This window comes from Diorhabda sublineata, chromosome X, assembly GCF_026230105.1.
Source record: "Diorhabda sublineata isolate icDioSubl1.1 chromosome X, icDioSubl1.1, whole genome shotgun sequence".
Classification (NCBI taxonomy): domain Eukaryota; kingdom Metazoa; phylum Arthropoda; class Insecta; order Coleoptera; family Chrysomelidae; genus Diorhabda; species Diorhabda sublineata.
In genome coordinates, this window is record NC_079485.1 from 6,243,897 (window position 1) to 6,259,318 (window position 15,422).

Below are 15,422 nucleotides of genomic sequence, written 5' to 3' on the forward strand. Positions count from 1 at the left end.
ATAAATTCACCAATCGAGATCGTTATTACAATAGTCTAAATAACTTGCTTTAGAAAAGTTTCATTTCATCACCACCATCTCGAAACTAAGGAGAAAATAAGTACCAGTCTTTTGATCTAAACCCCAAAGCTCCACTCTTTTTTAGGTAGAATCAAATCAGGTGCTAAATAGTGAATTACTTTGTGTCAAAAGTGCAGTTATTTTGAAGATGACGGTTCATAAATTAAGTCACTCGTTAGGTAATGGTTAGTGTAATTAGACTTTTGTTCGAGTCAAACAAAAATAACAATTACTTACATAATCTTCTGTTTCGACGCTAGAATGTAAAAGTTAACTCTTTACACACATAACAAAAGCTGTCGGGGTTATTAAAACACATTCGGAATGTTTCCAATGTAACAAACGTATATAAGATGTAAAGTAGTTAAATGCAATAATAATACAGTCGTCTAAGTGAAGTTATTAAAAATTATAGTCTCTAAAGATGATATCACAAAAAACTTTATATGATTGAAATAAAATTATTATATATTGTTAATGAGGGTGCATCAACATGATTAAAAATCATTACAAAGTTTGTGTAACCAGTGTATTCAATATCTAGCCAATGGCAACATGCAAGGATTAGAAGGGAGTTAAAGAGAGTAAAAAGTAGGTTGAAAAATGTAACTACGAAATCTAATCAGTAAAATATCTTGTCTCGCTAATAGTCAATTCTCATAAACTGCCAATATAAGTGCCGCTTCTACGCTTCTACACCAGCCACATATGTTTTATCAATACGAGGATGTATTGATATCTAGTTAGCCTAGACCAGTTCCATGCATAAACAAAATATTGCGTTACTATAGCAACGAACAATAACTTATTAGAAGTGTCAGTGTAGTTTGTAAGTGTAAGTGTAAGTTTGACGTCAAAAAAGTAAACCAGAGTTACGCAATAATTTAAAAGAAAAAAGATCTCCACCGAAATTGTGAAAATAGAAAAATTGAAGTATCGAGCCATCATCAAGTACCTGTAATTAAAAGGGTTAAAAGGTTATCAGATTAACGAAGATATGAGACCATAAAAAATTGGACTGCAAGCTTCAAAAGAGGTAAATTTTCTGTTTCGGGTTTGAATTACTAGAACACCCCTCTTATTCTCCAGATTTGCCTCCGTCCGACTATCATCTCTTTCCTCAACTGAAAAAAGTTTAAAAGGTCGTAAATTTCCTTTCAACGGAGGTCTGGTTTGTAGAGCAAGAAGAAATATATTTTTAAAGGTCTAGAGACGTTGCAGGTTTGCTGTAATAAATGTATCCAATTAAGAGGAGAATATGTTGAGTAATAAAATATTTTAACATTTGAAATTTTGTATGGTTCTATAGTAGACTAAGAATTTTTCAATATATCCTCGTATAGGCATGACTCCGATACTTAACCGTCTGAACGACCTGTTAGCCCTATAAGTATTCATACTATCAGACAATACTATAGAAAAAATTAGCCTCCTCGCCACCTGGGATATTAGACAGCTCCTTCCCTCTAAGCACAAAATACCCTATCCACTTCTTCAGCTATAAGTAACCTCCTACCAACAACCTCCCAAAAACGTACTATCCTTTCTCGACGGTGTCCCTATTACTGTTAGTCGACATCCAAAACTCCAACCACACCTCACCACTCGTCGCTGTTGCAGGTGTTCTGTACCCTGGTGAATTAGTACATCATCTAAATGTCCGAAGTGAGGAAATAATGCAGCCGCCCTTCGCCTATTATGTCTCACTTAACTACGCTTTGCGAGCCATTTTACTTTCTACGTGAAATAGCGGGTGTACGCACAATAAGAATACAATCCCAAAAGAACATTCCAACTCCAGCCCTGAAGAGGAAAATATTCCATTATCATCTCAAATAAAACCATATCCCACTTTAAATTTTTCTTATTCAACCAAGATGTAAGCCCAACAATCTTCTCTCTCTCTCTATCCCCATGTCGGTTACATTTATCATGTTTATCCTACATTATTTTTGTTTATAGTGTGTTGTTCATTTTTTTTTTTTTTAGAATAATCGAGTATCTACTACCATGACACAATTCATATTATGATTTCTTCTATTAATTGAACTTAAGAAACTTTTTATTCAATTTGATATTTTTTTCAGTTAGATGGAAAAATGTACCAAACGCAATTTATGTATACCGCTGGAGGAGTTGGTAGAAACATTTGCGAAGCTATGTTCAAACTAGACTGTCCTCCAAATTTTTTAACTATGGTTGGGGATGATTTCCATGGGATTCAGATAAAGGCATCTATTCCTATAGAATGTAGTCGTTTTGTGAACGTGAATAAAACCAAAGGAACTGCTAATTGTATAATAGTTTTCGATAAAGCAGGTGACTGTAAAGTGCTGATGGGAGATATGGCGATACACAAAGAAATCACTCCTGAGTTGGTAAGTTTTTTTAATAACCCTAAATTAGTCTCGTGATATGAGATTCAGAAAATATATATAAAATATGATTTATTAATTTTATTTATTTATATATCATATACATATTGACGTATCTCTCTTAATGAGGTGCTTAACGTAGTCGACAATTTCTCGACCCTACATCTCAATAAATACAATCTTAATTTTCAATTCCCGCTAAGTTTGCTGTACATACTTACAGTATATTGCTGGAATCGAGTTCTGTGAAAACAAGGTTTCCACAAGATGTATATTTTAAGCGATGACACGATCGAAAATTCGATTAAAATAAACGTCACCTCATTGATAGATCCCCTTGATTGTTACAGAACGAAAAACAAATATTCTAAACTACAAAAAACCTACTCATAAGCTAATTTGATTTTTTTCGGAGGCGTCTTAAAAAGACAATTTAGTTCAGATACGTAAGGCTTTCCTAAGTGGAATATAGTGTAATACCGTCTAGGTTTGGTTATCGAGCAAATTAACAAGCTAGGAGTGAAGTGAGAGTTGTAGAAGTAATAAATTGAGAAATAAATGAAAAAACGTGAAGTTAACAAAAATGAAAATATTTCAACGAAAGCTTCCTTCCTATGTTGACAAATACAATCTTGTCAAACCGCAGTTGAACACGGCATATGTCGTTATCAATTCAATACCCGGCGTTGGTAAAACTGAAAATCAGTAAAAAATTTATAGAATAATCGATATTGATATTCTAAATAACCAACCGAAAATCAAAGGAGTACTTCATTTAGTTATTTAGTCGTTACATACGTTGAGTTTTTGTCAATTGTGTGGTTATAAAAGTCATAATGTTCGTTGGTAATTTCGGATGTTGTACCTAGCTTTACATATCATTAAAATTAGAATCATTTAGCTCATAAACAAGTATTTACAAAATTACTTGTATCATATATTGTCATGGAAATATTTGCAATGTTTTATGATTTGACTATTTGCGTTCACCACAAATTATTTCAGTGGAAAAGAGAGATACAACAATAGAATTTATAGGGAAGATACATGAACCTGCCCAGTAAAACTTAAAAAATAGATCGAAACGTCAATTTTTATCTGTTTATTGAAACTAATTTTCTATCTAAAAAAAACTAAAATCAAAACGATTTATCAAGAAAAACATATACTTAAAAAGTCTAAAAAGAAAAAAGTTAAAGGAACTCAATAAAACTAAAGTCAATATCTCATGACAATAAAAAATTTGCCAGTGGCGTAACCATACCGTAAAAGGCCTGTAGTCATCAACAGTCTCAATATAATAAGACTGAATTAACAAAAATAGTAACTTTTATTTTATATTTCTTATTCATACACTTTTACTTGTAAGAGTTTAATAATAAATCACTACATGAAGTAGGTTCATACAAATTTTTTTAATTACTTGATTTTCTAATAATTCACTTTAAATTAAAAGTATCTATTGAATTGAAATTACAATTGTAGTCCAAGTACACGATTTTAAATATCGAAATTCCTCTCCTCAGAGTTTCTGTTCAGCAAAAGAGCTAATTACATCTAAGATCAAATTTCGGGCCATAGATTTTTCAATGGATGGAATAGTCAAGTTACTTAAGAATGCCAGAAATTGTGAGAAATAACAGAGATACGTTACACACTTCAGGAAAACTTAAATAAGTTAGCAAATTCTTTTTTAGATGTCTTGTCCAAAAGAAAATCGAAAACATAAATTATTACAAAAATAAATCTCAATGCCTGCCATATACTCTCGGCCAGACACCCCGATATATGCCGAACGAATATAAATGTTTCAGGTGTATGAGGTGTGGCTATTTAGTAACGAGACTAGCGCTTCTATAGAAAAAGTACACATGCGCAAAAGATTAGCGACTGTCAGTTGTTTAGTCTGAAGCCTACTCTTTCCAATGTGATGTCTACCGAGTTTGTAGTTAAACCAGTGTAGCCATTTGAATGGGTGCTACTTTTTTGTTTTGCCGTAAAAATAGAACAAGAATTGTTCTTGAATTTCACATGAATCTTGGAAAAACTAGTACTGAAACTTATATATTGAAACAAGTGTGTAGCAATTGTCACTTCCAGGTGTTGTTGAATGGTTTAATCGTTCTCAAGATGGCCGAGATGTTGAAAATGATTCACGTTCGGATCGCCCTTTCACGTCAAAAACGGATTAAAATATCGAAAATGTCGGTAATTTTGGTCAATCTAACCTTCGGCAAGCATTCGTGCGATTGCTAAATCTATAAGAATTGACAAAGAATGTGTGAAGCAAATACATAGAAACTTTAACATGCGAAACGTGTGTGCAAAACTGGTGCCTCATTCCGCACTGTCCACTCAGAAGTTTTTAGCAAAGTACAAAATCTCATTTTTTTCTACAAATGCATTGAAACTTCAATACATTTTGCTCACTTACCATCCCGTAGTTGCACCACTGTAATTAGCACTATCTCTATTTGAACTAGAGGTTGTATATTCCTAATCTTCATTTCCAATTCCTTTCATTATTTTTACAACTATTTTTGATGTTAAAATTTTTTAAGATTGGAATTAACTTTTTAATAAAAACTCATTTCAGAATATTTTTTATAAATTTTATTTATAGATTCTCAAACAAGAACCAACCATAAAACGAGCGCCATTAGTTATAATGGATGGCAATTTAAGTTTTGAAACAATGGAAGAAATATTGAGAATTGCTGAAACACAAAACATACCTGGTAAGTCCCTAGTGCCTTCTTTAAATTTATTGTTACAATCAAGATGCTTACTGGAAAAAATCTCTACTATGTACATCTAGGATAAACTTTGGTTCATCTCTTGTTTTTCTTCGCTATGGGTTAAAATGCTAGTTATGTCGATATATCAGTTGACTCATATATATATAATGGTATAACATCCCTTATATGGAACTTAGCAGCTCTTTCAAACTCCACAGCCACCTTTTCAGAGAAGGTATCGTGCCATATTCTTACAACTTTGGCTTCTTCACCAACTCTTTCCATTTCTGCTTATCTGCCATTATTTCTAATCCCTCACTCCCATTCTTTCCAAATTCATCTCCACCTCATCGAATCTTCTCGACCTTGGTCTTCCTCTCCCACTCTGCGTTCACTCCAACATAACTCTTTTCACAGCTTATAGTCTAGCTCCATATATCTCCCATCCATCTTACTCTTGATTTTTTAATTTTTCTTCTTTTATTTCTTCACTTATTCTTCTGTATAGGTCATTTTCTCTTTTCAGTACCTTAATAATACTCTAGGTCCATTCGCTGCTTGTCTTCTATTCTATCTCCTACACCTAGGTACTGGAATTTCTTCACCAGTTTAAACTCACATCTTCCAATTTTTACTTTGACTCGTCTTTCTCCTCGCTACATTTCATATACTTCGTCTTTTTGGTACTGATCTTTAGACCAATTTAGTGGCCTTCGTTCAATAATTTTCCCAACATTTTTTCCGTTACATTTTGATTCTTTGCTACTATAGCTATATCGTCAGCGTACTGATACTTGACCCCCTCTGTTTTTATTTTATTCTTTGAGATGTCTTGTTACATAGTCGAAGAACAAAATAAAAAGTGTTGCTGATAATGGATATTTCTCTCTCGCCCTTTTATTTATTATTAGGCTAGCTGGAAATCTATGAATAAAATTTCTATACCCATATGGCTTCCTGGTTGACTCATACACATAAATTTTTTTTCGAATATTTTGGGTAGCCAAATATGTGTATCGTATGAGTATGACATCGAATACTAAGCATAATCATCCTAATAAAAAGCGAAGCTAACACCGTAAAACGAGGAAGTTTTCCTTACTATTTTCTTTGGTCCAGAACACACACTTTTCATGAAACAATACGATAGCAATGCCTTGATTTGTGGCAAAACTGCTTTTGTTGGCTGCTTCAGCTCAGACTATGCAATTTTTTGGTGATAAACAGTGTAATCATGTCTCAGTCAATAATCATTAGATCCCTATGCCTTTTTCCTGTACCAAAAACTGAACATTATATCTTAGGGTCATAGTTTCAATGGAACAAAATGAAGTCAATTGTCTTGACTATCGAAATCAAAGTTTGCATTATGAATTATTTACAAAAGATGCCTTTGATAGGAAAAAAAACACCATAAAAGTTACTAATGAAATATGTCTCCAATTTCTAAAGCATATACAGGAATATCCTTGTGAAATCGTTAGAACCAGCTCAATACCAATGTACATCGAGATAAATTAAAAAAACCATTCTACTGGATTCCCAGTAGACTAACCAAAGACTAGTGGGAATATGTAAATACTGTTTTTCATTTATCAATTTTGAGTGTTTAAGTTGTGATATTGTAATTCCAAAAGTATATACAAAAGAGCAAAAAATAGTTATATAGATATAGTCGCTTTAAATACCCATGAGCTATTTTACCAAGACAAAATAACTATAAATTTTTCTACGTTTATATGTATTTGTGGTATCTCAACGGTACTAAGACTTTTGAAATAAATATCAATTGTCTCACCCAGTAAGGTACAGTTCTTTTATATATGTTGTATAAATAAATACATATTTTATCTTTAAAACAAATTGATAGTGAGACAACGTTTCTCTAGAATTCATGGTCCGTGGCAATAATTCCACTCTTAACATAACTATTAATTTAAAATCAAAAGCCATTTCGAGATTAACCAGTAAATAATACCTTTAACAGATATACAAACAATATTCCCTTTGTTTCGTCCGCGTAATTTTAAATTTAGATTAGTACTGTAGGAACCAAATATTATCATACAGTAGACTGTTGTTAATCCAGCAGATATCACACTAGGGTTGTACCGAATTAGTGACAAACTCCGGATTACTGGAAAATGATAGTAAAAATACAAAAAACTACAAAATGAGTCGAGTTTTATTTTTAAGTTTTAAGTAAAAAATACATATTACAGACAAAAACAGTCTTTTAAGAATAATAATAATCATCTAATGCTCTGCCTATTGTAAACAGAAACGTGAACATACCAAGTTCAACCTACAGTTCCGGTGGACTATTCCATTGGACTAAAGAAACTATCAATTTTCTTTTGCTTCTTGGCTTGAAACGGCATTTCAACACATCTCTTGAAGCCTCTTTAAAACAACAATATCATTTGCGGAAACATAATTTTCTTTTGCCCCTTATGGAAGTAGCAAAAGCACCCATTGCAGCATAATGGATAACTACATGAACAGCAGACACTTCATCTCGATTATAATCATCTCAAGAGCTCAAGTGTTTTTCGCCCGTCATACCTAGCAGACGAATTCCAAAACGCTTTTTGAATTTTTCAAGCCATCCTTCACTGGCTGGGAAATCATATTTCTCAATTATTTTACCGTAGAAGAATGTGGCTTTTTCTTTGAGAACTTCTCTCCTTCTCAAAATCAACTAGAAAAGCTTGTTTTACAGAAATATGTTGTTTAGAAAAAAATACAAATACCCATATTACCAATTGATACTACAGAAAAAAAAACAATAAAAATGTGTCCCAAAAGATTTATTGAACTACAGTATTCATACAAAATATAAAACACATATTGGACGGATGCATATAAGACACTCATTTGTGAACGATAATCATGGTTCAAAACCACAAGTTTTTCTAAAACTATAACTATGGAATATTAATTTGGTTTTTCAATAATTTTAAAAACTATTCTTACTCCATTGTCTTTTGTCGTAAAACGTGAATTAACTTAGTAAAAACCAAAAAAATTGCATTGTATGAAATTTATAACAATAACCATTACAATAATAACACAGGTCTACAAAAAAAATTTTGTTTGATGCCGCTAATTCTGCTATAATTTGGTTAATTAGTCCGCAAGACGTCGTGGTAAGCTTTCAAAATCGCGAAGCTACGTTCAGGTTTGTATCGATCGATCATAACCTAAAAAATGTATTTTATTATACTTAATGTCATTGTAGTTAATTAATTTCTTTTTTTAAATGATAATATCGATATGCCGTCGTCGAGAAGGTGTTGTGTAAATAATCCAAATACATTTTGTTATATTTGTGGTAAATATGTAGTAAAAAAGTTTAGAAAACCTTTAACAGATGCAGTGAAAAAGACATACGTTGATTATTTTAATATAGAGATGAAAGCTCTGGACAAACCGTGGGTTCCAAACATTGTGTGCAAGTTGTGTAGTGAACATTTAAGACAGTGGGCAAACGGTAAACGTAATCATTTAAAGTATAGTGTGCCGTGATTTGGACAGAAACGAAAAATCACATTGATGACAGCTGTTATTTTGGTGTTGTAGAATTACAAAGAATTAGTTCATAAGCTCTTAATTCGTTTTAAAAATGTTGGATGTAATATGAGAATAAAAGTACACTATCTGGACAATCATTTAGACAAGTTTCCTGAAAATCTTGGAGCGTATAACGAAGAACAAGGAGAAGATAGATGGAAGATAGATACCAAGGTCGCTGGGATGAGCATATGATGGCAGATTACTGTTACTGGAGTATTATACGGGAATGTCCTGAAGACATCAACCGGAGAAAATCTAAAAAGAGGTGCTTCTAACCTGTAAAATAATGAGTAATTTAATTTGTTTTTTTTTATAAATTTATTAAATGTTTTTTGATTTATTTACCCTTGCGAAATCTCGAAAACTGCATGTAGCATTAAAAAAGTAAGTATCAATTTTTATCAGGGTACCGAACGTATTTGAAATCTGTTTTACTTTTAACGGCACCAAAATCATTGTAGGCCTGTGTAATGTTTTAGGATGTGAGAAAAATATGTACCAAAAATGTCATTTTCTTAGGCTTAGGTTCTGAGATTCCTTAGAATTAGAATAATTCAGCTTTATAAATAAAAAACTTAAATTATATCATATATGTGCGTTTATAGATAATATTGTGCTTTAATATAAAAATCTAAAATAGAGTGATCAAGAAAAATATCACTGAAATCTTAAGGCCGTAACTATATTTATTTCCTAACAGAAATGCTTCAGCGATTGTTGAATACATAGGCACAAGTGTTATAGGTATTTATCAATAATAAAAAAATAACAAGTTTTAACAACACATTAAGTAGCTAAAAAATTAATATTTATTTCAATGTAACAATAAAAATGAGAACAGAAACTAAATAAATTTTCATTTAACAATTCAAAAAATAGCAAAATATAGACAGGAACAGAAAAATTAAATATGTATTATGTTTACCTGTTATGTGTTTTCTAAAACTATTATACCATGGTATAGAGGCACTTATATCAATTTAGATTTCATCAATAATTATTATAAGAAGTAAACCAAGTAATCATCAATTAATTTACATTGTTATTTTCAAATAACCATTGGTTGTGTCAGTATAACAAATACTATCAATTTAATTTGTATAATTGTTACAATATTTACTCTAGAAATGGAAAAATAACAACTGGTTAGATCTGTTTCCATTTTTTACTGTCACTCCTAGAGATACTAGGATTTTTCCAATTTTAAATTTAGATATTTAAGAAAATATCAAAATATTTAACAGTTCAGGCTACAAATCGATGTTTTTGGAAGTTTTTGATTTCCAAAATATTTGGTTTTCTGTCAATGTCAATTTTCATTTCATAATGTATCCAACCACTCTTAAAAAATCAATTTGTGATTAGCAATTGTAGAAAAGTGTAACACATTTGTACTCTGATGTAAGTTATTTTTAGCCCGAGAATTTGTAGTACAAGTAAATATCATCTTTTTTTCTTGTTAGAGATGTTACTTAAGAATAACAAAAATAAAACATACTATTGATAGTATTTCATAAAATAATGTAGCATAAAACTAAAATAATGGCCAGTAAGTGTTAAAAGGTAGATACTTTATCAGAAAAAAGTCTGTTGATGAAACTAAAGAAATTTTCCATTCATTTAGATATACCTACTAAATTATAACTTTTGACTTTAGTAAATTCTTTATGAAACATTCCATCCCAACCGATGCTGAGGATTTGGCTGCATCTGCATGATCAAATTTTTAGATTCTCTTCTTCTTTCATAACTGAAATATGCTTCTTTGTACATGAAGTAAGCAGCAAAACCATGAAAAAAGAAAGACAAACATGCCATGCCATATGACCAACATAGGTAATTGAAATTTGGATACATTAGCCAATCTCTTCTGACATGTGATGCTCCAAATATAGCAATTGCCAAAAACATAAATACAGCTAAAACAGAAAAAAAAACAAAATATATCCAAATTATAGAACAGCTATACTTTGAAAACTCTCCTACTCATTATTTTCTTCTAAATATACAAAACAAAGTATGAATTAAAATTCATTCATATTTTGAAAAATATTATTTTTGCTGAGTCTAAACCCTCCAAAATTTTATTCTAGAACTCACTGCATGTTCTTGTCATCAGAATTAAGTTAGCTGGAAACTTAATACATTGGTGTTATTAGCAAATATGGTTCCTGTAATAAATATTTCACTGTTTCTTACGATTCCCCCAAGAATAAATGAAAAGTATTTTATATTAATGATCTGTCTTTATATATTTATAATTCTATGGTTTCCTGTGTTATTTTGATGTTATATAATCTTTTTCAGTAGTTCTTAGTCCATTTTCTGTGACTTATTATCTTAGATTGTTAATAAGTGCCTGAATATCACAAAATACTGCCTTATATTTTTCTAATGCATTCTTTATGAAGGTATTCAATTATTCTGGCTGTAATAATAGTTTACAGCATATATCCATGATTTGTTCAAATAAGATAACCTCATGTATAGAAGTAGTATCAATATTCTTAGAAAAGTAGTTTCAAGTTTATATTTATATAATTTTATAGATAAAGGTTTTCCAATAATTATGTATACAATTGTTAATTTAAGCAATTACTTGAAAATCAAAGAAAATGTGATACTTACTCACAACTGATACAGCCACAAAATTAATCGCTGATAATATGTACTCTCTTTGTAAAATAAAATGCAGAGGCCATCTTACTAACTGAAACGCCATAACAACTTGAGCACCAAAGCTCAGTAAAAATGCTATGGTGACAAACGCTTGAACCGTCATCAACCATACAGGCAATAACCACTCCCTGATAACATAAAATTCTTGACTGAATACATGATGACAACCATCAAACAGATGATCAAATTGGTAGTAAGGATAGCGAAAACCATCAAAGCAGTATTCCCATAAACCCATATGCTTGAATTCAGAGAATGTGTCATCAAATGATTTCACCCAGTATGGACTGAAAATGAAGCAATACATTAAGATCTATTTCACTTTTAAACCTGGTAATAAATCCATTACATATATTCTAAATAAATGGTAGCCTCAAGAGCAACACATTTTTCAAATTGAACTATAAATATTTGACAGTTCAAATGTAAATAATTTTCTACACATACCTACAAAAAGCAATCATAAGAAACATCCCTCCAATGTATGTAAGAAGAGCTCCATTAACTAGATGTTCTAAAAAGAAAATAGCACATTATATTATTCAACCTATATAACATTTTTTTGTATTTTTAGTAAGAAGTGCATTTTTAGTTTATGTTAATAAATACGATTGACAGATGTTAAAATTAGGAATTCGAACACAACAGTTACACTTACTTGAAGCCTTTGGGTAATTATTTTTTGGATCCTCCCTCATTATTGATCACTCATAAAATCTAAAAGGAAGAAATCTAATTCCAAACAATAATTTTTACTTAATTAAAAATTACTCACCACTCCACGCCCTTTGTGTTTGTCTAAATTAAAGACTGTTTGAAGAACCGACATATGACAAATCTTCTTCTGGCCGAGTTAACTTTGACATTTGAAACAGAGAAATACAACCACACAAGAAGCAACTCGAAAAGGAATAGGTTTCAAAATCGTAACGTCATTTGACGTAAAATACTGCTAAAGAGCTAAAACTCGCTACACTGAAAAATATAAATATTTGCTTTTTCCTATCATAGAGCCATATTCTTTAGAAAAAAATTATTAAATGCATATAAGCGTTTGCTCCGTTATTTTGGTCGATTTTCATTATTTTCCATGTAAATTGGGTATTTTATATTTCCCTACACATTTACAGTTACACATTTCATTGCAGTGTACATATTGAAAACTTTTTCGGTGTTTTCTGTTGTATTTCCTCCACCTTAAAATTTTACGCCCTAACAGATTTTCACCACCTCACTTTAGTTTCCAGATTAAACATCTTTAGTTAATAGTTCTTTGTTTAAAAACCAACGATGACTAACTTGGACTATGCAAATATTACCGACTGACACAAAACACGTCATGCCAGTAGCATAACTTAGTTTCTGAGACGTCCAGGTTTTTAATGTCTCAGTTAACTCTAGCTATTTTTCGAAAAATAAACATTTATAATCTTATATTCTAATATTTATGAATTTATAAAGTAGGCCAAATCGTACATGAAGGTTAAATTAATAGTAATGAGCCAGAACAAGACGACTAGGCAGAACAACGAGGAGTTAAATCGTCGCCTAATGTTATAAGCTCTAAGAGATCGTTTCTCATCATCAAGTAAATAGCATCTCAGAGATTTGCAGAATATGAAATGGTTTTTTGGAAAGTGAAATATTTATAGTCTGATAAGACAGTTTGGGCTTTTTTTTGTACAACCCCAGTTAATTTTACCTCCATTGAACATCGAAGAAATCTACTTCAATGGTACCAAGAACGACTAACGTTCAATCAGATATCGAATCGACGAATTCCGGTTCTGTCTAAAAATCTATTATAGTCGAGTGATGATGAGAAATAGACGAGGCGACGTCGGAAGCCTCAACTTCTTGTTGATGGGCATGTATATCACACTGGAGGAATTACGGTAGGGGATGGCTTTACTTATGACTCAAGATCACCTTTAGTCTTTATGTTGGGCATTCTGATGCACATCGATACATTGAAGAAATTTTGTAACCTCATCTGATTCCTAAACGTAGGACACTTAAAAAATCAGAAGAATATTGATCACTTGATTATGAATAAGCATAGAGGCATATCAGAATAAGTATGGAATCGTGGAGTTTAATTCTTAAAGTTGATGAAAAAATGCTTATATTATTCTCACCCAGCTAAAGTGAAATTTAATCATTTGTCATTTGTTAATTGAAAAATGAGAAGTGAATTTTCGAAATTTTATTTAGATAGAGGTAATGGAAGTTTTTAATGTGGATTACTGAAGTTATACTTGAGCCACGTATTCATTACTAAGAAAGAATCGGTTCTTTTGCTTTTTTAGGATTTTTCCATTTAATTAGGAATTTTCTTTAACGCTCACAAGGTTTGTTACAGTCTTTGTATCGATCTACCTAAGCCTTGGTGGTCGTAACGCAGTGAACGTTCTCTCTATGTTATAGTTGATGTCACTTACCTCAACTAGGGGTGGGCAAAATAATCGATTAATCGATATATATTTTTAAAAATAATCGCTAATGGATATATATTTTTAAAAATAATCGGTAATCGAATAATCGAAAATAATCAAATAATCGAAAAAGATCGATTAATCGGCAAATATAAAAATATCGATAAGATAATCTTGAGATCGTTAAAAAGTTTCGCGGCTTTGGCATACACACTATTTTTCGTACAGTCGTTAAAATAATATAATAATCAATTTAACGATTAAAAAATTTATTTTCTGAATTATTATTTCAACATAATTCAATATCAGAATCTTACTAACCAAATATCTTCTGTAGGTTCATTATATGGTTTGTTTTTATTGGGAATCAAACCATAATGTCTTCTGTATGTTCCTAGTGGTATACTCGCTCTTTATCTTGTTTTTTGTAGGAATCAAACCACAATCGTTCTTTTGAAGCTTTATTTCCGATTTTAGAATAATCGAAAATTAATTATCTTCGATTAATCGATTATTTCCGATTTATCGATTATTTTGGATTGATCGATTATTTTCGATAGTCTCGCCTCGATCGCGTAGTGCCCATTCCCATAAAATATTGATGGGTCAACGCCGGATTTTTTTCAAAGCATGGCGGCCATTCTAACCACAGAGACGAAAAGATTCATTTTTACAATCCCGAACTTGGCGTTGCAGTGAAAATGCGTTTGTCTTTTTAAAAATGCTACAATAAAGTGACGGGAATCAAAGTTGAATTGAATTTTATCACAACCTTCCACATACTCGTATAACTATCGACTGGCGACAATGCAATAATTCGATCAAAATTTCTGATTATATTCGCCAGGAATCATAAAGCTCTTTTTGTATCCTTTGAGATTAAGAAAGTGGCTCGTGGACGATCTACGTAAGCGCGCAGTCCCAGATTTACAACCATCAACACATCTGGGTTTAAAACAGTAATTTCAACTATAAAGTAAAAAATAAAACATGGAAACACGCTTCTAGAGTTAGTTATGCTAAAAAGTAAAAAATAAATTTTAGTTTCAAAACACTGAGAAAGATGTTTTTAGAGTGAATTATACTAAAAACTAAATTATAGCTGCGAGTCGAAATGAAACTAATAAAAAATTATAACACGGGATATCGAGTCCTAAATTTCGATATCGCCATTTTGAGCGAATTAGATCAATGGGGAAATGGAAAATGAAGGAAAGATAAGACCTACTTAGTGAGTCACGTACAAAAAAGACCCACAATACCATCCATCTTACCGCAGAGAGCCATTTCGAGCTTATTAGGAAAATAGGGAAAGAGATAAATAATGGAAAGGGATGTCCTACGCGACGAATAATCTATTTGTTACAATACGCAAAGTTACTTCAAAAGTGTCAGACAAAGCAGCCGACGCTTTTATAATGGTGAGATTAATTTTCTCATCAGTAATTTCTTTAGACCAAGAATTATTTTTTACTTTTTAATTTAATCAATGCTAAAACCATGTTGGCATTGGGGGCTTAAGTGAAATATAGACATGTAGGTACCATTTAGAATTGGCT

The 15,422-nt window shown here is 31.4% G+C and overlaps 2 protein-coding genes across 5 annotated transcripts in view; one reads left to right on the forward strand and one right to left on the reverse strand.

Annotated features, from left to right (window-relative positions):
* Positions 1-15,422, forward strand: part of LOC130451580 (uncharacterized) — a 238,042-nt gene that overhangs the window by 201,316 nt on the left and 21,304 nt on the right. The window contains exons 7-8 of the mRNA XM_056790681.1: positions 2,148-2,438; positions 5,059-5,173. Of these exons, the coding sequence (XP_056646659.1) occupies positions 2,148-2,438; positions 5,059-5,173 (406 nt within the window). The remainder of the gene's footprint in view (positions 1-2,147; positions 2,439-5,058; positions 5,174-15,422) is intronic.
* LOC130451582 (uncharacterized) lies at positions 7,950-12,324 on the reverse strand. 4 transcript variants are annotated; one of them, XM_056790684.1, is made up of 6 exons: positions 12,204-12,286; positions 12,087-12,145; positions 11,876-11,942; positions 11,378-11,715; positions 10,384-10,668; positions 7,950-8,376 (listed from the first exon to the last, which is right to left on the reverse strand). In XM_056790684.1, exons 2-5 carry the CDS (start codon positions 12,124-12,126, stop codon positions 10,415-10,417), a joined length of 699 nt encoding a protein of 232 aa, XP_056646662.1. In that variant the 5' UTR covers positions 12,127-12,145; positions 12,204-12,286; the 3' UTR covers positions 7,950-8,376; positions 10,384-10,414. The 4 variants fall into 4 exon arrangements, with proteins under 4 accessions (XP_056646662.1, XP_056646664.1, XP_056646661.1 ...); XM_056790686.1 differs by having other exon boundaries at positions 12,087-12,160; positions 12,204-12,259; XM_056790683.1 differs by having other exon boundaries at positions 7,950-10,668; positions 12,204-12,324.

Coding starts and splice junctions, on each gene's coding strand:
- LOC130451582 (XM_056790683.1), bottom strand. CDS start 12,126: ATGAGGGAGGATCCAAAAAATAATTACCCAAAGGCTTCAA. Junction 11,943..12,086: donor TAATTACCCAAAGGCTTCAA/GTAAGTGTAACT, acceptor TTTTCTTTTTAG/AACATCTAGTTAATGGAGCT. Junction 11,716..11,875: donor CTTATGATTGCTTTTTGTAG/GTATGTGTAGAA, acceptor CTTCATTTTCAG/TCCATACTGGGTGAAATCAT.